The sequence below is a fragment of the Sus scrofa genome, chromosome 8 (assembly GCF_054392235.1).
Source record: "Sus scrofa isolate SSC_HxYL_T2T_F1_AM1 chromosome 8, Sscrofa_HxYL_maternal_Yorkshire_Landrace_v2.0, whole genome shotgun sequence".
Taxonomy (NCBI): Eukaryota; Metazoa; Chordata; class Mammalia; order Artiodactyla; family Suidae; genus Sus; species Sus scrofa.
In genome coordinates, this window is record NC_139390.1 from 141,380,613 (window position 1) to 141,404,086 (window position 23,474).

Genomic DNA, 23,474 nt, shown 5'->3' on the forward strand with positions numbered 1-23,474 from the left:
TAAACCTGAGCTTCCACTTCTCACCTATGAGACTGACACAAACCCAAATTTTTTTTTTTTTTTTTTTGCTTTTTAGTGCCACACCTGCGGCATATGGAGGTTCCCAGGCTAGGGGTCTATTTGGAGCTGTGGTGCCAGCCTACACCACAGCGCATGGCAATGCTGGATCCTTAACCCACTGAGGAGGCCAAGGATTGAACCCATAACCTCATGGTTCCTGGTCGGATTTGTTTCTGACGCGCCATGACAAGAACTCCAAACCCAAGAGTTTGAGATACATGAACACCCTCGGTGAAGCTGGGGGGAAGAACAACAGTACAGCCATTAATGAAGGACGAGCTGATGAGAACTACAAACGCTCTCTGACAGGGCGAGCCCGTTCATGTCACAGATTCACGGTAAGTACAACTCACATTACAGAGAGTCTGTATCTCCGAATTTTTTTTTTTTTTTTTTTTTTTTTTTTTTTTTTTTTGCCAGCAAAAGGTGGAGAACTACAGGTAAAAAGCACCATTTGCGTTCATGTAAAGAAATTTCTTGTAGTTGTTAAAAAAGAAACTTTCCACGTCATTACGTAGACAGGACTATAGGATACAGTGAAAACACAGGCTCAGAGTAGTGTTCACTGTATGTCGTTTTTGGTGTTGACAAGTTAAGAAAATAACAAACATCTGCGCTACAACAGCACGTTTGCAACGGCAAAAAGAACCACTGCACCATCCACAGGACACCAATACGGCCTGGAAGTGTCAGTAACGGCTGGAAGCTATATTTATCAAAGCACTTTTTCTTTTCTTGGCCATGCTCATGGCATGCTGAAGTCCCTGGGCCAGGGATCAACCCATGCCATAGCAGTGACAATGCTGGATCCTTAGCCCAGTAGGCCACCAGGGAACTCCAAAAGCACATGTAGGTTTGTTTGTATTTTTCTTTTTTGGCTGTCCAGCAGTCTATGGAGTTCCCAGGCGAGAGCTCAGATCTGAGCCAAAGCTGTGGCAATGCCGGGTCCTTAAACCCACTGTGTTGGACGCGGGTTCCACATCAGGAATGGATGCTGGTGCTGAAGACACACCGCCAATCCTGTTGTGCCAAGGTGAGAACTCCCAAAAAGCATTTTTTTTTTCTTTTGGTCTTTCTATCTTTTTAGGGCTGTACCTGCGGCATATGGAGGTTCCCAGGCTAGGGGTCTAATTGGAGCTGTAGCCACTGGCCTACACCATAGCTCATGGCAACACCGGATCCTTGACCCACTGAGCAAGGCCAGGGAATCAAACGTGCAACCTCATGGTTCCTAGTTGGATTTGTTTCCACTGAGCCATAACAGGAACTTCCAAAAAGCACGTTTTTAAATTGCTATGATTTCTGTGCCATGCAACTACATTACTTATAGCAAAAACTTTTTAAAAGATGTGTAAACCCAAAATTTAAAATATTTACACAAGAACTGGCACACCTGTACCCTCAGTGTGTTCACCTGCTTGCTCTCCCAGAATCCCATCAGCCTGATGGCTCAGCCTGTCTAGGACTGTAAAGATGCAGCAAAGTGAAACCGTACTGTGACCACTTTCCACATAACCAGTGTCACCCCAGCATTTCAAATATACCGCCAACTACATCATTTCTGGGTTAGCTTTAGAAGTCCCTAGTAACCCCCTCCACCTCGCCTGTGTATATACTCAAGGAAAAGCAGTTTACAGATAAGGTAGTCTCATTGCATTTCTGAAAAGGAGCGGACGGACAACATCTGCGATTCTTGGGAGAAAAATGTAGCACAAAAGAGCATCAGTGGGTGGAGGAAGGAGGAGAGAGAAAAATATAAAGTTAGAATTCCCTCTCCTCTGATCGTCCTATGCCTTCTGCCCCCATCCTCTTCCCTGGCTGATTCTTAGCTGGTTCATTATCTCTTCCTGCCCCTTTCTATGCTTTTTTCCCCCTCTAGCCTCTATCAATGCCTTTCACTCCGAGTTCATTCCAACTACCATTGCAACTTCCACCCTCTGCGAATAACTCCCCAAAACGTGCACCTGTGGTGCTGACTTCCTCCCCAGGGCTCAGGTTTCTAGGTGGCTGCCCAGACGCTCCACCCCTCCACCAGCCCCACGCCTCTGGTTCAAGGCCCCACCACCTCCCAGAACGGCTTTCCACCTACCACCTTCTTTCTCCACGTAGTCTGCCCTCTTCCCATCCGGTCTCGCTTCCACAAAGCTGCTAGATTCAACCTTCCAAAACCTTAAGATCTCACAATGTAATTAAATAATTTCTTGGCCTGGCATCCAAGCCCTTTTAGGATTGAAATATCCAGTCTCAACTCTTTCCACCTCCAACTCATCTTTGTTCATCCTAGCTGCAGCCAGACTAAATCAGTTCTTCGGGCCCTAAAATCTCTTAGGCTCTCCTACCCTCCTGCTTTTGCTTACGACTTCTTCCACCTGATACCTCTTTTCCTAAAATCACTCGAGATTCTTCACATCAGCAGAACTCCACTTTCCCCTTTTTTGTCTTCCTTGAGCCCATGAACCAGCAACCCCATTTAGTATATGACGCAGGGGTTGTTTCTACTGATTATCAGCAAAGATGAAGGAAAAAAAGAACACATTACGTGAAACTTACAAAATCACACAAGTTTCTAAAACTAAGTCAGGCTTATACTAAAGGACACAATAGGTAACTTCCCGTGCGGATAAGGGTGAAATGCCAAAAGGCAAGGACGTCCCTTTAAAAAAAAAAAAAGGATGTTACATCCTTTTGTTGATTACAAAATGCCTGCTTTTCTCCCACACACAAACCCTGATACACACGCTTCTCTACTGATCAGCGACCTTGGGCACAGGATAGTTGTAGAGACGCCAAATGAGCATCAGAGGTTGACAGTGTCACATGCTGGGATTTCACAGTGCCTGCTGGCATCACACACCTGACACCTGCTGTAGCGGGGTCCAGGGGGTTGGCCAACGACTGGCAAGGAAACTCACCGTTTTGAATGTACAAGTCTTTGAAAAAGGGACCGTTCATTTATTAGGTAAACTTGTGCCAATCTCATTGCAGAGGCAAAAGAGTGTATTGTTTGCACGATACACTAACAGATATCAACTTAATAAAGGAAAAGTTTACCACACTTGAAAAAAAATACACTTAACCCTTTGCAAAGACTTGGAGTATTTTACAGAGTCTAGCGAGCAGGTTGATGCGCACAGCCAGTGTCTACTCTCTATTGGGTCTGCAGCTCCTATTTTCTCTCTCTTTTTAAGGGGTGGTCTCTGCAATTCATTGTCAATTTCCCCTCTGCCTAAGCCAATGCCACTGGTTCCAAAGGGATACTCGAAGCCACTGCCCCTGATGCTGTTCTCTCTGAGAACGTGCCAAAGGATGTCATTTGCTATGTATATGCACTGTCTCCAGAGTATTTTAACTCTTTTGTAAAGGCCTGAAGCTGCTGTCCTCCACATACAGGGCATTTTTCAGATGTTCACATGGGTAAAAAGATCAAATGATGTCACCCACACAGTTGGTCCTGAATCCCTGTGCACCAGGGTCCACACCTGCTTCCCAGGTGAAAAGAGCAGGTACAGGCTGCTCAGCACTCAACACGGGAGAAGCGCAGAGGCAAGACCTCTGTTTCCAGAGAGACGCTTCAAGGATGGACAGGAAGAAGGCTCTGAGGCCCTAACAGCAGAGCCTTCTGTCCTCTCCTCTTGTTCACCAGGTGCCCCGGCAGCTACGGGAGACATAAGGGTCTACTGGTTCTGCTCCTTGAGGAACCTTCAAAAAAATGGGCTGGGACTGCAGGGAATGGGAGTTCCTCTCCGGCCAGCACCATGGATTTGTTGACCCCGTTATTGGGATGAAGATGGAATCAAAAGCTTTACAGAAATAAAGCTTCCAGTTTTCTGTTTTCTACATGGTTTGTGTATCTATACTAGACTAACTTGCCTTTTTTATTATGAGTAATTTTCTTTTAGTGTCTCAGTTCTCAAGACTCAAAGTACTAAGCTAAGAGTACTGGAGATGTACTTTAGTCTCTTGAGAAAGGTGGGCGAAAAAACCTACCTCCTTTTTCATCCTTATAGATCCCCGAAGTTCTCCAAAAACTTACAAAATAATCAGTGGTGATTATAAAGTGGGAAGATTTTAACTCCAGATATAAATACCATGGAACTAACCATTTGTTTACTCCTAACTTAAAGCATGAGCAGGGTGGAAGTGTGGCCATTGTAATCAGTTGCCAGTCAACACTGCAGACACACCAACGGGCATTTGGAATAACAGGCAGTTTCATTTGAACAACTAACATTTTAACAGCTCGTTCAATATACTGTTGATCCATATCTTGGCTGACAGCCTACATTAACTTTGTTGATCTGGACATAAGCAATCTGATTAAACAAGAAGTCCCACAACATGGGATAAACTTCCATAAAACTTCAACAAACGAACCAACAATTCAATGACCACGTCAGTCTTATCATTTGGCGTTTACCTATGGTATCTTTGATTACAAAGCTGGATATTATTTTTTTTCTTTTTAGGACCACACCTGCAGCACATGTAAGTTACCAGGCTCAGGGTCGAACCAGAGCTGCACTTGCCAGCCTATACCACAGCCACAGCAACACCAGATCCCAGCTGCATCAGAGGCCAACCCACGGAACGAGGCCAAGGATCAAACCCTCATTCTCACAGATACCAGGCAGATTTTGAACCTGCTGAGCCACAACAGGAACTCCCAAGCTGAGAACTCTTAATATAGTTATTTCCTTAAAATTTCTGTTGATCTGACGTTGAAATGTTATGAGTTTGCTAGGATGTGACAAAGCCAACACTCGGCAGAGGAGTTTGCATTTGGGGCTGAGTTACCTCAGCCTTCCAAGGGAGAATCACAAGACACTGACCAGAGGAGCTGGAGAGAAGGCATGGTTTGGGAGGCGGTGGTGGTGGGGATTCTGGGTGAGAAAGACACACTGGGGTTCCTCTTCGGGCTGCCTTTGACTACTGATGTGATCTAAAGCAAGGCGCCTGGCCTCCTTCCATCGCAGCTTCCCCTCGAGTAGAATGAGGATCCACAAGGCGTTATCCTCAAGTGGGCCACGAGAGCCGAGTGGGCACAGCCAGCGGAGTCGGCGTTCAACAAATACTGGTGATCGTTATCATTATCACTGATGCGTTCTACTGACAGGTGTTTCTACAGAATAGGAACAAAATGAAGCAGCTTTGCAGTTTTGATTGGGCTTTTCTCTGTGGGAGAGGGTGGCCTGAAGGGGTGTGGTGGATGGGAGGGAACCTGTCTAAAATCACAACGTGGATTTCGTTTCCTAACCCACTGCGCGAGGCCAGGGATGGAACCTGCATCATCAGGGATGCTAGCCAGAATCGTTTCCGCTGAGCCACAACAGGCCCTCCATGAGCTGAATTTTGAATTTGATGGGTACTGATGAGATGTCCACTCCTCCCAACAGTGAGGAAAACTCCGGATAAGCACAGCGGCCATCTTATTATTCTTAAGTTGACTATCTTATCATCTGATCCCATGATCCTTTCGCTCTCAAAGAATCCTTCAGTCTTAGTTCTCACCCAGCTTATTCAAACCTCCACGATTCTGAGATGCAAGTACCCTCTTCTCAACTGCCGAGGGGGTTGGTATTAAAAGAGGGTGAATCGCCAACAAGATCTCCAATAGCTCGTTAGTGCTGAGGACAGAAACACTGTAAACCTGCTTATAGTATGTTTTTGTTTTTTAACTAATTTCACAGAAAATAGGGACAGGACGAGCCATCTACTTTGTTACAGCTATGTGAAAAGAAAAACAAACCGAAAAAATAAGAGTATGTTTTATGGGCTGAAACGTATTGGGAAAACTGGTTCTTAGGATGGGAACCTTCCTTGCTGTGACCTCTGGCTTCAAGTGCTCTTTTTCTACCCGTGGCTCCCAACACGGTTATAGGACTGTTCCCGTCTTCCTCCTTCCTGCCAGAAACAGCACTCCGCCCCGCTTACTCATTGTGGGCCAGGATTAAATGCTAAGTCATCTGCTTTCAGCGGGGAGAGCATAGGGTCATAGTCGAGTCTCTAACCCACTCTAAAGTAAAGCTTCCCCCAGACGGCAGCGAGGTACTTCTGTCGGATTTCAAGGTGAACTGTGAAGCAAGTCCTTCGCCTCACCTCCGCCTTTCCTTAAGACCACGCCTTCTCACCCACCGCCCAGTGACCCCTGCGAACTCCCTCGTTCCCACGCCTTACTTTGCAAAGCAGCCGCCCAAAACTGTGGCAATGAAGTTCTGTTTCTTCAAGGGGCTGTGATTTAGAGAACTAAAATAAGTTATGCTAATGAGACTGGGTACCAATAGATTCATTCACTAAGAGGGGCCTCCCAAAGGACTGGAAGGGGGAAGGAAGGGGGCATTTTGGCCCCAGGAGACACCTGCTACTATCGGACACGGCTGTCACCTATTATCTGGGAGGTAGAGACCCAGGACACGGCTAATCACTTTACATGGCACAGGACTGCTTCTTGTGACAACGAGTTATTCAGCCCAAAATGTCAGTAGTACTGAAGTTGCAAAATCCGGCTAAGAGGTAAGATACTTCAGTGAACAATGCCTTTGTTCCACGGGTTTACATTTAAAGTCCAGGCACTGGCCACACTGACTGGAAATGGATTTTGGACCACGTAACCATCAATCATACCCGCAAGTCAGGTACTTTTTTTTTCTTTCTTTCCTTTCTTTTTTTCTTCTAAATTTAATTTTTTTAACTGACGCACCTGTGGTATAGTATGTATTTTCTTTCTTTTTCTTTTTTCTTTTTGGTCTTTTCAGGGTTGTACCTGTGGCATATGGAGGTTCCCAGGCTAGGGGTCCAATTGGAGGTGTAGGCACCAGCCTACACCACAGCCTCAGCAAGGCCCGATCCGAGCCGCTTCTGCGACCTACACCACAGCTCACAGCAACACCGGATCCTTAATCCACTGAGGGAGGCCAGGGATCGAACCTTCGTCCTCGTGGATGCTAGTCAGATTTGTTTCAGCTGAGCCACGACAGGAACGTCTGTATTTTTCTATTCATACGAAACGTTCTGCTCATCAAACTACAGACTCTAGATGAATGGCTACTGATATTTTATTCGGTTGGGTTTTTTTTAGCGTTTATGTTTAAAATATAAGTTTAAACAAAAATTATGAGTTCAACAAAGAAAAAATACCCATTGTCATATCTGCCCTCAGATATTTTTTAAAGAAAAAACTGCAGGTGCAGTTAAAGCGCACCTGCCCACCTCTTCTCCTCCCTCCTAGCAGGTCACCGCTATCCTGCAGGATCTCATTTTCACATGTATTTCATACTTATTTACACACATTTACAGGACTATATAGTATATATTTGAGGTACTAAATTTTAAATAAACGGTTATTCTACACTACCCATCTCCTTTCTCTCGACATCGCTTGAGATTGGGCCATTTCGTTTTCTTCATGTAAATCCAGTTAGTTCATCTCGATTGCTGTCTGGAATACATCAAGCAGCTACATAACTTTCCTCCCGAGGAGCGACTGAGTGGTCCCCACCTTCCCACCGTCAGCGTGCACTTGTAACCTGTCCCCTCACACACAAAAGCTGAGGGTTTGGGGAGCTTCGCTGTCTTAGGAGAAGTAAAACTGTGGGGTGGTGGGTCTTCACCTTTGATAGGAATTTTGCCCAAGTGCTCTCCAGAGTGTTGCTGAACTACCTTTTCATGACAATGCACTTAGAAATGTAAATGACTAACCCTGTGGTTTTCAAACAAATAAAAAAAATCAAACTTTGCCTTCTGCAGAGCTACATTAAGATGTGAGGATTAAAACACATGATAGGCCAGTGATTTCTTTTTCAGAATAACTTGCTATTCAACAAGTTTTGTTCTGAGAAGGAAAACTGTACTCCGTGGGAGTTCCCGTCGTGGCGCAGTGGTTAACGAATCCGACTAGGAACCATGAGGTTGCAGGTTTGATCCCTGGCCTCGCTCAGTGGGTTAAGGATCTGGCATTGCCGTGAGCTGTGGTGTAGGTCGCAGACACAGATCGGATCCCGTGTTGCTGTGGCTCTGGCGCAGGCCTATGGCCACAGTTCCGATAAGACCACTAGCCTGGAAACCTCCATATGCCGCAGGAAGCAGCCCTAGAAAAGGAAAAACGACAACAAAAAAAAAAAAAAGAAAAGAAAGGAAAAACTGGACTTCGTATGTCCAATATAGACAATATCAGTCAATCAGTAAATAAGCAAACCGTATCGGTGAACCATGACTGACTCTGGAGTCAGACAAATCACCCGTCAACCCATTATGAGCTGGTTAGGGAATTTACATGTGGACTGCATATTAGATGATATTAAGACATTATTAAGTTTCTTAAAGGAATAATAGCATTGTGGTTATTTTTTAAGTCCTTTTGAAAAGAATGCATGAAGGGAGTTCCCATCCTGGCTCAGTGGCTAACAAACCTGACTATTACCCATGATCCCTAGTCTTGCTCAGTGGGTTAAGGATCTGACGTTGCCAGGAGCTGTGGTGTAGGTAGCAGAAGTGCCTCAGATCCCTCACTGCTATGGCTGTGACATAGGCCAGCAGCTACAGCTCCAATTCCACCCCTAGCCTGGGAACCTCCACATGTCATGGGTACAGCCCTAAAAAGACAAAAAAAGAAAAAAAGAAGAAGAAGAAAGAAAGAACAATGCATGAAAAGATGGGATCTTATATCTGCCTCAAATATTTTAGCAAACACTAAGGAATGATAGATGAACCAAGTGTGGCAAAAACCTTGACAAAAGCTGGATATATGGGCTAAAACACTAAGTTAAGTCAGATAGAGAAAGACAAATACTATGAGATCACTCATATGTGAAATCTAACAAACTGCACACATGAATTTATTTACAAAACAAAAACAGACACATACATAGAAAACAAACTTATAGTTACCAAAGAAGAAAGGGGGGGAGAGATAAACTAGGAGTATGAAATTGACAGATACACATACGATAAACAACATATCAAATAGATAAACAACAAGGATTTACTGTAAGGCACAGCAGTATATTCTATACCTTGTAATTACCTGTAATGGAAAAGAATTTTTAAAAAGGAATATAGATATATATCTGTATAACCAAATGAAGTGTAGTTTGCTGTACACTTGAAACTAAGACAATACTGTAACTCGGCTAATCAATTAAAACAATGAACTGGACTACACGGGTCTCATTACCCTATTTCTCTACTTTTGTATATGTTTGAAAATTGTCATTATCATCATTACCAACAAAGACAGACTAATAAAATCAGGTGGACGTTTGGCCGTGATAAAGAAAAACTCCATTTATAATCCTTCTATATCCTGTAATCGGATTATTTTTCTCTACAAGTATCTAGGCAAGTTTCAGGATTTTATCAGCAAGATAACCCTACTGAAAGCATTACAGTCCACATCCTTGAGGACACTGGATACTATTTTATATTCAGAGAGTTTATGCCACGACTTAGCTGACTTAGACTCTCAAAAATGACCTGCCAAAGTCAAAATTAATATATAAAAATGATACTCCTCAAATGTCTGCTTTAACAAATTATTCCACATTTTCTGTGAATTCAAGAGATCTGATTTTTTTTTTTTTTTTTTTTTTTTTGCTGTCCTTGTGGCATATGGAAGTTCCGGGACCAGGGATCCAATCTGAGCCACAGCTGTGACCTACACCACTGCCGCTGCCATGCCAGATCCTTAATCCACTGTACCAGGTTGGGACTGAACCACTGCCACCAGAGGGACAAACTGGATCATTAATCCACTGCACCACAGTGGGAATTCCTACAGTCAGCTTCCTAACCCACTTCACCACAGCGGGAACTAGAGATCTGATTAATGTTGCTGTAACCAGTGTTGTACAGGTATTGACATGGCAGATCCATTGTCACAGAAAGAATTCCAAGCCTGAGCTCTCTGAACAGGGATAACATCAGACCCTTCACCATAGCCTTTTGACCTCTGTATGTATTTGAGTGGAGGAGCGGGGAGGTGGTGCTGAGGGGCAAGAGACACCGGGCAGAAGAGAAATTCAGCCCAGGAGCTTAATTAACAGCAGGCCGCGTACGCCCAGTCCTTGCTGGAACAGGGGCACGCAGAGGACCTGAGGAGCGAAGTGCGTGCCCACCGCCGGCAGTGCTGAGTCAGGCAGCGGGGACTCTGCCAAAGAGATGGAGCCACCGCCTCTCTTTATCTGTATCGTCTGTGACTCACTCCCCAGGCCTTAACTCCTACCACGTGGTTGGGAGTCATTCAAAACGTCCTCGCTTCAGAATGCAATTACACTGGAATTTATCTTGAGTCAGGAAAATGACATCCTTAATTACATTCATTTCATTCACAATCAAAATCACAAACGTTCCCGTCTGAAAGCACGAGTCCTGGAAACCAGGTCCCCAGAGGGAGGTGAGGACGGCGGCTTCTCAGAGTCAAAGAGCCCCTTGCACTAGGTACCGCAGAGGAAAACAAGAGTTGTGCAATTCTCCGTCAGGCCCCGTCCCAGGATCTGAGGAGTCACCTGTGTGCTGCGGCTGGAGAGACCAAAGCGCAGCCAGTGCAGAGGAGCCCAGAGCCAGGGCCCGCCTTTCCGTGGCTTCCCTTCTAGCACATCAGCTCTCGGGGAACAAAAACTAAGGTAAAGGGTAGCTCTGAGTTCGCCACCGCAGCCGGAAGCTTACCTATGGCCTCATTACTTGAAAGGGGGAGACAATTTACCTTCATCGCATTAACGGGGAAGAAAAGTCCTTAAACCTAGACGGGGAAAGTGCCAAGACAGAGCTTCTTAAAGAGCTCTTATTCACGATCATCTCAGAAACTCAGTGAGCTAAGACGGCGTTTCCACAGAAGACGTGGTAGAGGATGGCCGGACAGCAGGGAAGTATTTAAACACAAAGATCAAACGTCCCTAGGTTCCGCTTTCAAGTGGCTTACTCGATAAAAGCACACACGTACAAGACAAAGAGGGGTTTAACGAGAGTGGGAGATTTGAAACCTGTTTCCAAAAATGTGCTGTATTACCAAGAGAAAGAGAGGCAGAAAGAATTTTTTGCTTGCAGAAAATAAACCTAAGTCTTGTCCCAGTTTGCTCATCTCTCCCTCACGCTCCCCAAACCCCTTATCAGCATTCCGTCACTCAGATGTCTCAAAATCGCACCCGTTACCCCTGGGGCCCGTGGCCTGCAGTGACACATCCCTAAACTTGGACCAGCTCAACACTGACTTGTGCTCTGGTCGGCTTTGGTACAGACATGATGCTGTGAAGTCAGGAGACTGCACCAGCCGGGCACCCAGGTGCTTGGCATCTTTCATCAGCATCTACCTCTGTCCAGGATGGTGATACTACCTGTTGGCTGACTCCAAATACCAACAGGTACCAACAGGGTACACACCCTGCAAGAGGGAAACCCAAGCAGGATATAAGTCAGGATGGGAGTGGAGGTGCATGCCCGGCACAGCTGTGGGATTAACAGAGATGAGATCACATCATCCTTTGCTTATGAACCTATTTTAGCATTTATCCCAGTGGCCTGTCATTGGATGCCTGACTCCCCACAGCAACCCTGTCTTCATCATCTGTGGAGCCCCTGTCAGCCTCACAGGTAGGAAATGCTCAGTAACGGCTGTAGTTAATTCCCAATTTCACAGGACAAAAGGAAGAGCAGCCACTCTGAATGAAATATGACAAATTTTGTAGGCATCAGCCTTACCCCTAAACCAGTATGATTTATATTTTCTCCTCCTGTTGATTTCCACTCCTTCCTGGAAGTACCATAAAAAAGGCAAAAACTGGAAATAGAAAAGAAAGACATAAGAGCAGGAAAAAAAAAATCAAACAAGTGGAAATATTCACTCCCACGAAGGCTGAAAAAACTAAAACAATGCTCCAAACACCCTCACCTAGTGCCTTTTTAATCCTCTTATCCTTCCAAACTGAAACACTTTGTCGCTTTGTGCCTTTTTAAACTCATGGCCCAAGACATGTGCCACCACCCCAATCTACATAGAATTTCGCCCAAGATCAAAGACAGCCCAAAGTCTCACCAAGTACAACAAAAAATCAGCAATTAATTTTGTTCTCCCCTTAAATCCTAAGAACTCAGAAAATTTAAAAATTAGTAGATCTGCCATAATGGAGAGAAGGTTATCTGGCAATCAAAAGAGGACCAAGCATAGCCAGAAACCTGCACTCTTGGTAAAAATGTTATCGGTGCTAATCCTTTGGTGTTTGGGTAGATACCATGAAGACCCACTGGTTTCTTCAGTCATTTGAACATAACAATCTAATTACACAAAAATGCATAGACGTTTTCGCTCAAATTCTTTATTTCCAAAATGCACTATAGTATATAATGTCTACAACTCCTCGCAGACAAGCCTCCAGAAGCTAAATTCCTTCCAGTAAAAAGTTTGGCATTTTGACCATCTTTAACCCTAAATTAGATGGGCACAAAATTGTTTCCACATTATTTTGGAAAAACACATAAAGGCTTGATCTTTTAATTAAAGCAAAGATTTGCTTCTTCCCAATTTCACAGCCCTCACTTCTACGGAATTCCACTTGCCGATGAACCCAGTGTCTTTAAAGTCTTAACATTCTTAACAAAGCAAAAGGGTTTCCTGGGTCAAAGGCAAGGCACACAAATAGAGGCAGGAACTAGTTAGCTCAGTTGACTTGTTAACTCACTTCTAACAAAAATTAATCAAGTTTCTTCGCTCAAGACCTTTCTGAGCCTTTGTCACCATACATCATTACTCTCCGAAAGGAATGTGGAGTATGTGGTGGTGTCCAGGCTTATTTCCCCAGGGAGCTGCTTTTCTATTTCACGGATTAACAATTCGTTTTTGGCAGGAAAGAATATTTTGAGGAACATACTTTGAGAACCATAAGTTAGAATAAAGGGCTAATGAAACCTTGAACACAAACTGCACTTAATGCCAGGTAATCTAATTAGCCTCTTTCTTTCTTTCTTTTCTTTTTTGCTTTTTAAGGCCACACCCACAGCATATGGAAGTTCCCAGCCTAGGGGTCCAATTGGAGCCACAGCCACAGCAACAAAGGATATGAGCCGCATCTGCAACCTACACCACAGCTCACAGGAATGCTGGATCCCCAACCCAAAGAGCAAGGCCAGGGATCAAACCGGCATCCTCATGGATACCAGTGGGATTCATTTCCGCTGCACCAGGAAGGGAACTCCCTCTTTTTTTCTTAAGAACATTAACTACAAGGAGCAACCACCTTTAAATGCAAACCTTTAGAAACACCCTGTAAGAATCCACAGATGAACAGGAAAAACTCATTCAAACTCAGATGGCTGCTATTCTGCATAAAGGACAGAATTATGAACAGGCCAAGGACCATAAAATACACTATTCTATGCATATTTCAAGTTCAAATTGGGGAGATGAAAATATACCCAATTTGGATATTTCAACCACCGTAATGAAAAGGAAGACTTACCAACAGAAGCTGAGTTTTTAAGAACTGACTCCTTTGAGGCTCCTTTTTCAATTCGTATTGTGGCCCACTGTTCAAAAACAAGAAGTATTAATGTAAACTGTGCCACAAACAGAATGTAAAATATTTAAGCCATGCCTGTACAGACATGAAATTAATTATTAAGTCCTGGTGCTATGTGAATTGAAGAGATACCCCCACTGAATCTCTGATATAACAGTATTCCAAGTCCCAGGTGTACTCTTATATTAGTTACTGATAATGCCCAAATAAAATGGGGGAAAAAATCAGGTTTACCTTAAACCCTCACACACACACACCTGGAACCCCAATAACTTATTCCTTGGAAAGGTCATGAAGCATGAAGGGCAAGAGCTCAGATTATGGCATCAAGTCTATCTGGGTTTAAAGTTACCAAATCCCCCTCGGTTTCCCCACCTGTAAAATGAGGATAATAGTTCCTATCCCACAGGATTGCTATGAGGATCAAATGAGACTGACACATGCAAAAACATAAACAGAGGTCACAAAGAATACTATTTTCACAACAAATCGGGTATTCAAGGGTGAGACACACTCAAAGATGCCAAATTGCTGACATCTGAAATAATCCTGCAAAAGCTATGCACACTGTGGTATATGGAATGACTGGCCAGCTGGGACAGGCTGTATAGCACAGGGAACTCAAGCCAGTATTCTGTGACGGTCTGTGTGGGGAAAAACCTGAAAGAGAACGGATGTGTGTATATGTATAATTGAATCACTTTGCTGTACAGCAGAAATTATCACAACATTGAAAATCAACTCTATTTCAATAAAATTTTTTTTAAAAATGAAAGAAAAAGAATAAAGAAAAGTGTAAGGAAATATACCAAGATGTGCTTTGCTCTTTTCTCCTTTATGTATTTTGTATGCACCTCCAAAATTATCTACCATTCATATCATAGGTCAAAAGCTGCAAGTGACCTCTTTTTACAGCGCTCAAGAAAATCCCAATGTCTATTTTTCTAGCTTAGAAAAGGAACAATTAAAATATTACTTAGACGAGAGATAATATAAGAAAAGGAATGTTGGGAGTTCCCACTGTGGCTCAGTGGTAACAAACCTGACTAGTATCCATGAGGACTCGGGTTCGATCCCAGGCCTCACTCAGAGTGTTAAGGATCTGGCATTGCCATGAGCTGTGCTGTAGGATGCAGATGCAGCTCAGATCTGGCATTGCTGTGGCTGTGGTGTAGGCCAGCAGCTATATACAGCTCCGATTGGACCCCTAGCCTAGAAACTTCATATGCTGCAGGTTGAGCCATAAAAAGACAAAAAAAAAAAAAAAAAAAAAAAGAATGTTTACATATGTATGACTGGATCACTTTACAGCAGAAATAGGTACAACCTTGTAAATCAACCAGACTTTAATAAAAAAAATTTTTAACTAAAAAATAAAATATTACTTAGATGATTATAATTCTAGAAGCTAACAATGTTTAAAAAGACTTGATTTGGGGAGGTGGGAGAAGAGTGAAACAAGAAGAGGTAAAGGCATTGTGGTAACTACAATTAGGACTTGGGAACCCCTGAAGGAGCAAAGAGACAGAATTTATTAAATATGTGAAGGCAAAAACCTGTTTCTGCTAAGCTTATAAAAGATTAAAAAGAGAGGTTAAAAAAATTTTTTTTCAAATAAATAAGGAAGCAAATGATAGAGAATAAAGAACCTAGAACATGTACATGATGGCCAAGGAGTAACACATGATCTGACTACGTCAGGTGCCCACACAACATCCCAAAGATTAAAGTAGGAACATGACGTTATGCTTAGAAAACAGCCTATAAATAGAGGCCTAATCTTCCCAGCTTCGAGTGGCAAATCCCAAATGATAACAGGCTCAGAGTCTTAAACTGGCTGCATTCTTTTCTCTTCCTTGATGAACTGGGGAAGGAATTCTCAAACTCTAACCTCCCACCTTTTCTCAATAGAGGTAAAGGTTTATTTTCCATAGTTTTTCATTTAAAAGTCTATTATCAGTTGTTAAGTAGACCAACGATACGATGAAAATAAAATTTTGTAAATAATCAATCACCCTTATTCTGGAGTTCACTTTTTTTTTCTATTGTGGGTGTGTGATCTTTATATTTTACAATTTTTTCCCGTCTTTTTGCCATTTATTGGGCTGCTCCCGTGGCACATGGAGGTTCCCAGGCTAGGGGTTGAATCAGAGCCTTAGCCACTGGCCTACACCCAGACACGGCAATGTGGGATCCGAGCCACCGCTGTGACCTACACCACAGCTCACAGCAATGCCAGATCCTTAACCCACCGAGCGAGGCCAGGGATCGAATCCCCGACCTCATGGATACTAGTCGGGTTCGTTAACTGCTGAGCCTCAATGGGAACTCCCTGTATTTTATATAAATGATATTTCCCTTAGACGAAGACAATTAGTCCATGCTCATATGATGGAAAATATTGGTATTCTGTGGCTATTACGTGCTTAAGTGTATCCCCCACCCTTCTGAAAGATATTCATGTGTTGAAGCCCTAACCCCAGCCCCCTCTGAATGTGACTCTACTGGAAATTGGCCATTAAAAAGGTGACTAAGTTTAAAATGAGGCCCTTAGGGTGAAGTGTCCTTAGAAGAGGAAGAGAGCCAGGGCCTGTGCAGAGGACACAGCAAGACGGCACCATCTACAAGCCGAGCGGAGAGGCCGAAGCAGAAACCCAACCTGCCAATACCCTGATCTTGGACTTCAGCCTCCAGAGCTGTGAGAAAATAAATGCTCATGGTCTAAGCCGCCCAGTCTGCGGAACTTCCTGGCGGCAGCACACTCATGCCAGCGCCGTCCTCCAAAAGCACGAGGCGCTCCAAAGAGCTCCCTGTCCCATCATCACACACGTTTCAGAAAACAGATCCTCTCCTGAAATGCTAACGCCAAAGTCTGTTGCAGTGCTGGAGACCAGCAGGTTTTAAGTCACCTAGTGCCAAGGGGAATCTGGACAGGAAACCCCATTTCCGTCTCGGGGGCCGACTCTCCAGTGAAAGTGACCAAAGGCCCACATTCTGAAGCCCAACATGCAGACGTACACACGACCTGCAGCTGTGCCACTGCCTTGCTCTCACCCTTTCAGACAAGATCTCAACCTCCCGTGGCCTCAGTTTCATCATCTCTAAACAGCATCAAGGTGGTTGTAAAGATGAAAGGAGATAGGGAGTTTCCGTCGTGGTGCAGGGGAAACGAATCCGACTAGCATCCCTAAGGACACAGGTTTGATCCTAGGTCTCGCTCAGCAGGTTGGGGATCCAGCATTGCTGTGAGCTGGATGTGGGTCAAAGATAAAGCCCGTATCCCGCATTGCTGTGGCGTAGGCCGGCAGCTATAGCTCTGATCTGACCCTTAGGCTGGGAACCTCCATATGCTGTGGGTGTGGCCCTGGAAAGCAAAAAAAAAAAAAAAGATTAAAGGAGATAACCTAGCCAAGGACCACCACACAATCGGTCATATGGTAGAAAAATGTTGGCTTCCTCCTCCTTCCCCACGTCCCGCTTTATGTGGGCACCAAAATGATCAGTTTTTTCCAGACCATCAGTGCATCTCCCAATTAACAGCTGTTTCTCTTTTACCACACCAGCCTCTCTAGCTGATCAGGTAAGCCCCAACACAGAGGCAGAAGTTCTCTTCAGAGGTTCTAACTCCCTTGAGGTACCACAGGACAGACACATCTGCCTCAAGGTACCATGAAAGCAGCAGCTCTGTCTGCAAAGGGCCCTGAAGATAACAGCTTCTAACACGCCCAGATCCCCCTACCCCATATCACTCCCCTCCTAAGGAGAGTGACAGCTTTCATTCAGATTTTCACTCCTCCTAATTTCAGAATCCTCGTGGAAGGAAACAAGTAGCTGTCCACAATTCACTGAGAAGAAAGGGTTTAGTCTAATTTTTAAAGTTTAGGCCAAAAGCTGTCAAAAAAGTGACACTGTCACCTAGACAATTCAACTTTCAGTTTTCATACTAAAAAGACATTTAAGGAGTTCCCATCACGGCGCAGCAGAAACGAATCTGACTAGGAACCATGAGGTTGCAGGTTTGATCCCTGGACCTGCTCAGTGGGTTAAGGATCGGGCATTGCTGTGAGCTGTGGTGTAGGTTGCAGACACTGCTCAGATCTGGCATTGCTGTGGCTGTGATGTAGGCCGGTGGCTACAGCTCCAATTGGACCCCTAGCCTGGGAACCTCCATATGTCATGGGAGCAACCCTAAAAAGACCCTCCCCCCCAAAAAAAAGAAGAATTGACTAAGGAGAGGGAAAGGAAAAATGTATACATTTACATAAAAATTCAAAAGGTAAGGTCTACTCAAACAACCGCTGGCCATCATCTGTAGCAAGAGAGCAAAGGGTCTCTCCCAGACGCTGTCATCTTGACAGCGCAAGAATTCAGACTCTAGATTTAAATTAAAATCCTGATCCTACCACTGGCAGCTGCATGCCACCACCCAGACAAATCACCTCTCTGTCAACAGGAATAGTGACAGACCCATCCCAGAGAGTTGCTATAGAATTAAGTTAACTGAAAAGCATATTGCTTTAGTAGCTTTTCTTTGACTTTCTGTCATAAACAGCCAAGGCCTTCCAGTAGGTTTATTGTACTTCTAACCCCAGGGATAATACCTAAGGGTTATAATAACCGAGGGCTTAACCACCTGAGAATTATTCACACACCTTTTTAAAAAGATGGAAAACTAACTAGTGGATGGAGGAGTCAGTAAGGGGAAGAATAATCATTGAAAAGAAAGGGAGTTCCTGTTTCAGCTCAGAACCTGACACAGTGTCCATGAGGATGCGGGTTTGATCCCTCGCCTCATTCAGTGGGTTAAGGAGCCAGTGTTGCTGTGGCAGTGGCTGTGGCCTGCAGCTGCAGCTCCAATTCAGCCCCTGGCACAGGAAGTTCCATATGCCACAGGTGCATCCATAAAAAGAGAATAAATAAATACATAAAAAGTTTAAATGAAAATGGGAGTAGTCTGCTCTGAGTATGTGCGTTGTGCTGATTCATCAAAGATCTGGAGGTAGGTTAAATCTTAGCCACATAGGCGCAAAAAAATAAATTAAAATCACAACCAAATATATGGGGACTCTAAGAAAAACGATATAACTAAAACAACAAATACATCAGGAAGACTGTGGTCCAAGGCCATTTTTGCTGGTTCTAAGTGGGCTCTCCGGAACCAGAGGGAGCACACAGCTCTTCCTCAATTCGAAGTTGTTTATGACCAAGATGAAACGGAATTTTACCTAGGCAAGAGATGTGCTTATGTGCACAAAGCCAAGAATAACCAGTGACTCCTGGTGGAAAACCTAACAAAACCAGAGTGATCTGGGGAGAGATAATCGTGCTCATGGCAAGAGTGGCATGGTTCATGTCAAATTCTGCGGCAACCTTCCTGCTCAGGCCATTGGACACAGAATCCATGTGAGGCTTCACCCTTCAAGGACTCAAACTTACTGAAAAGTAAACAAATAAAAGTGCATTTGCTCTCTTGTAAACAAAATTTTTTTAAAAAATCAATAAAAATTAAAATTAAAAAGGATACAAATGAATAATTATTTATTCCCCAAACAGGAACAGACCCACAGACATAGAAGACAAACTTATAGTTACCGAAGGAGAAGGGCATAGAGAAGGGATAAGTCAGGACTTTGGGATTAATGGATACACATACTATATTTAAAACCGATGAACAACAGGGTCCTAATATGCAGTGACAGGAACTATATTCCACATTTTGTAATAACTCATAAAAGAAAAGAATCTGAAAAAGATTGGCTATGGGTATATACGTATACATGAATCGCTCTGCTGCACACCTGAAACTAACACGGCTTTTTTTTTTTTTTAACTTTTTAGGCCTGTACTTGCTGCATATGAAAGTTCCCAGGCAGGCTAGGGGTTGAATCGGAGCTGTAGCTGCAGGCCTACACCACAGCCAGAGCAACACTGGATCCTTAACCCACTGAGCAAGGCCAGGGATCTAACCCACGTCCTCATGAATAATAGCCGGGTTCATAACCTGCTGAGCCACAACAGGAACTCCTAACACAACATTTTAAATCAATACCTCATGAGATTCTGCTGTGTAGCACTGGGAACTATGTCTAGTCACTTATGATAGAGCATAATAATGTGAGAAAAAGAATGTACACATGTGTGTGTAACTGGGTCACCATGCTGTACAGTGGAAAAAATAAATTAATAAATAATAAAATAAATACCTCAATTTTAAAAAGTAAAATAAAATAAAATACAACCAGAGAGTGTTCCACTTCAAACTCCACTAAGATTTGAGCACCTCCTATGCTCTACCTCTCCTCATTTAACCTGCACAGTAACTCTGTGAGCACATTCCTACCTACACACACAGAAACTAAAGTGTTAGTGACCTGCCCAAGGGTACAGTGCCAGAAATTTGGAGGAAGCTGTGCATGAATCCAGTTCATTCCTCAAAAGTTGATGGAAAAATTAGTCCGTTAACATACACTATCTCTCGGAGTTCCCATGGTGGCACAGTGGTTAACGAATCCGACTAGGAACCATGAGGTTGCGGGTTCAATCCCTAGCCTTGCTCAGTGGGTTAAGGATCTGGCATGGCCATGAGCTGTGGTGTAGGTTGCAGAGGCAGCTCGGATCCTGCGTTGCTGTGGCTCTGGTATAGGCTGGCGGCTACAGCTCCGATTCGACTCCTAGCCTGGGAACCTCCAAATGCCGTGGGAGCAGCTCAAGAAAACGCAAAAAGACAAAAACAAAAACATTTACTATCTCTCTGTTGCTTGTATTATCCAGTTTGATAATGGACATATTATTCCTCAGCCGCCTTCTTCTCCATCAGTCCTATATTCCCTCTCCATTCTTTATTTCCTTCTAATCAGGAACCTTAGGCCAATGAATAGCGATCCTTCGCCACCCTCACCTCATCATTAACCTCGCATGACTGAGAGGAGTATATTGCAACCTTTAATCCATGCTCCTGTTTGACAAACATAAAACATTCACAGGCTCCCAGAGATGTGGATACATACACCCTCCCAGGAAAGAAGAAGATAACCCCTATAATCCTCTCAGCCAAAAGTTTTACTTTTCATTGTCTGTATTGCTAAAATAATTTTCCCCGATATAAAGTTATAACACTGACCTATATATTCCTCAGAAATTATTACATATCCCTTGAAAATGAATGGTTCAGAGAATCACTACACTTACTCTACGCTAAGAATTCAAGCCTTGCCATATCGGGGACTGAGGAAGACAGCTAGAGCTAGTTAGCAGTGCAGAAGGCAGCATTCAGCGGGTGCGCAGTAAGTCATGATTACCTGAACTGGGGGGCCCACCAGGGGCCCAAGAAGAGCAACTGGCTGAGTCACTTGACAATTAGCAATTACCACAGTCAGCTATTCAGAAAGTACCTTACACACATTGCAACTTCTAGAATTTAAGTTAGGAAACCTTATCAAAGTAAACATATAATGTATAAAACTAAATGACCTTTTAAAATGCCATGTAAGGAGTTCCCGCAGAGGCACAGTGGAAACGAACCCGATTAGTAACCATGAGGTTGCAGGTTTGATCTCTGGCCTCACTCAGTGGGTTAAGGACCCAGTGTTGCTGTGGCTGTGGTGTAGGTTGGCAGCTACAGCTCCAATTCGACATGTAGCCTGGGAACTTCCATATGCCATGGATGTAGCCCCAAAAAGACAAAAGACAAAAAATAAAAAGATAAAATAAAATAAAATGGCATGTGAATTGTAACCAAGGAGACCTGAGAAATATCCAGTTCCAATCAAAGAACCCAAGCAATATTCTTGGGACTGGAATGCAAAAGAAAGAAAGAACAACCCAGTCCGTTGAGACCACGTAAGGAACAGTGAGTAATGGCAGGGCTGGGCCTTGAATGGATGCTGCAAAAAGTCAGAATATTTGTCCAGATCTAAAGGTGTCTAATATTTAAAATTTTTAAGGAAATTTTCCCCACAATGGATAAAAAAGCAATCCATTGCACCAACCCCTGCCTGAGAGAAATGTATGAAACATCTACGCTGTTCTGGTTGGAAGACGAAACGCCCAAGGTTGCCATCCCCTCTGCCGTGTCTAAAGCAGACACGGCCACAGGTCATACCGCTTTCCTGAGGAGCCCAGCTGCTCCCAAACCCAGGCCTTCCAGGCAGCTACCTCCAAGTCAGAGCGGACTCACAAAATGAATCCCCACTCTAACTCCAAATATGCCAAGCACCCCTCTGACCTACTAACTTTAGTCTTAGCAAAGAGGTGGTCCTTATGCTGCCATCTACGTGGGTTCCGGGCGAGGTGGTTTATCTCCCATGACATCAGAAAGCTGGCCTTCTTCAGATTTTGATTGACAAAGAGAAACTCCAAAAGTCACTCCTCAGATCTAGATGGACAAAAATTAAAACCTGAGGCCCCGCCACGCGGAAGGCCAGATCCTGACTGAAGATATCCCTTCAAAGAATAGCAGTTATTTACCAGGCTAAGAGCAGCGAGAAGGCCTCTCTCCCTGACATCTGTTTAGCTGTACCTTGGCTTACTCAAGCAAGTACGTGGGAGTCAGCACCTAGAAGACCATGATTGATTTACTTCACTCTCCTCTCGCTTGGAGTATAAATTCCCAAAGACCCTGGTGTCTGTGCGGGAGAACAGTTCAATCGCATCAGAGTTCTGAGAAAGAGTGACCATTAGCTGCTATGGGAAGAGTTTTCTAAGGTGATCTTAACAGAAAAGGCAGCTAAGAAGTTCACAGTGTGACCAAGTTCAGAGTCGGTAAGCAAGGTTCAAGGCTGTGAAATATCTTCCAAGTAGAAACAAGAGAATTTTCAAAACATGAGGGCTGAGGATGAAGAACCAACTATAACTTCAAAGACTAGACAGAAAAATAGCCACAAAGAGAAAGTGCCACAAAAACATGGGGTAAAACAGAAAATAAGCACGTAGAAGAGATGTGCATATGAGTTGGTGGGAGATGACAGGTGATCTCCAGGTAGGAGATTAGAGAGAGAGAAGAGCAAACAAAGCCAAGTCCTCAGGGCAGACAGAGAACACGAGCAGGAAAATCAGAACCCGTATTAGAAGGTCCTGAAGTAGCTAGAGAAACAAGGGTGCTAGAATCTAGGTAATAATGATACTCTTCTTTTAACAGCTGCAAACACATACATAGCACCTAAGGTGTACGGATACCATTCTAGGATACCTGACATATTTTAACTCACTTAAACAACCTTATGGGAAAAGTACTTATTGTAACTCCTACTCCATCGATGAGGAAAATGAAGTAGCGGACTTCCCTAAAGTCCCATGTTGAGCAGCAGAGCTGGGATTTTGGAACCAAATCAAAGTAAGTCTGTACCCAAAGTCTGTACTCTTAACCACTCGGCTATAGGGCTCCTGCTCAGTTAAGACTCCTGTCTCCATCACTTAACTCAAGCAAACCACTGAACTCCTTGGAGTTCGTTTTCTTACTGGCAAAGGGGGGGTAACACGAGTTCTCCCTACCTCCCAAGGCTTTGGCAGGCATCTGAGGGTCAACAGGGAACCCTCCGTGATCTAGTAGAGCCCTGCAGTTGTTCCCAACTAGGCCTACTCCCATCTAACACCCTTCTTTGCAAAACTCGGATAGAGGAGTGTAGGAAGAGCTGCCTCAAAGAATACAGACTTTCAAGGATATTTCTTTCAAGTGCCACCAGTTAAACGTTCCATGATGCCTTCCTATCACCAACAATTGGTTTCCTATCTTGAACATAAACTTAGACCTTGATGCCTTTCAGGACAGGATGCCTTAGTCCAAGATAGGGCTTCTGAAACCCTGGGGCTGTAAAATCGAAGGAGGTGACAGCTGCCCTGCATAAAGCATATGAAGAAACTCCGGGATGGAAAAGGAGGTCTAAGTGCTATTCTCATCAGTAAAAATCAGAATAG

General features: G+C 43.9%; 1 protein-coding gene and 1 pseudogene across 18 annotated transcripts in view; one reads left to right on the forward strand and one right to left on the reverse strand.

Annotated features, from left to right (window-relative positions):
* GPAT3 (glycerol-3-phosphate acyltransferase 3) overlaps nt 1-23,474 on the reverse strand; it is an 88,166-nt gene that overhangs the window by 38,310 nt on the left and 26,382 nt on the right. For 12 of the 18 annotated variants that reach the window (XM_084973678.1, XM_003129347.6, XM_084973674.1 and 9 more), the window contains exon 3: nt 13,503-13,569. The exons of the other annotated variants lie outside the window; for them this stretch is intronic. In XM_084973678.1, coding sequence (XP_084829804.1) covers nt 13,503-13,569 — 67 coding nt within the window. The remainder of the gene's footprint in view (nt 1-13,502; nt 13,570-23,474) is intronic. 18 annotated transcript variants of the gene reach the window in all.
* Nucleotides 18,620-19,001, forward strand: LOC102158409 (large ribosomal subunit protein eL33 pseudogene; annotated as a pseudogene).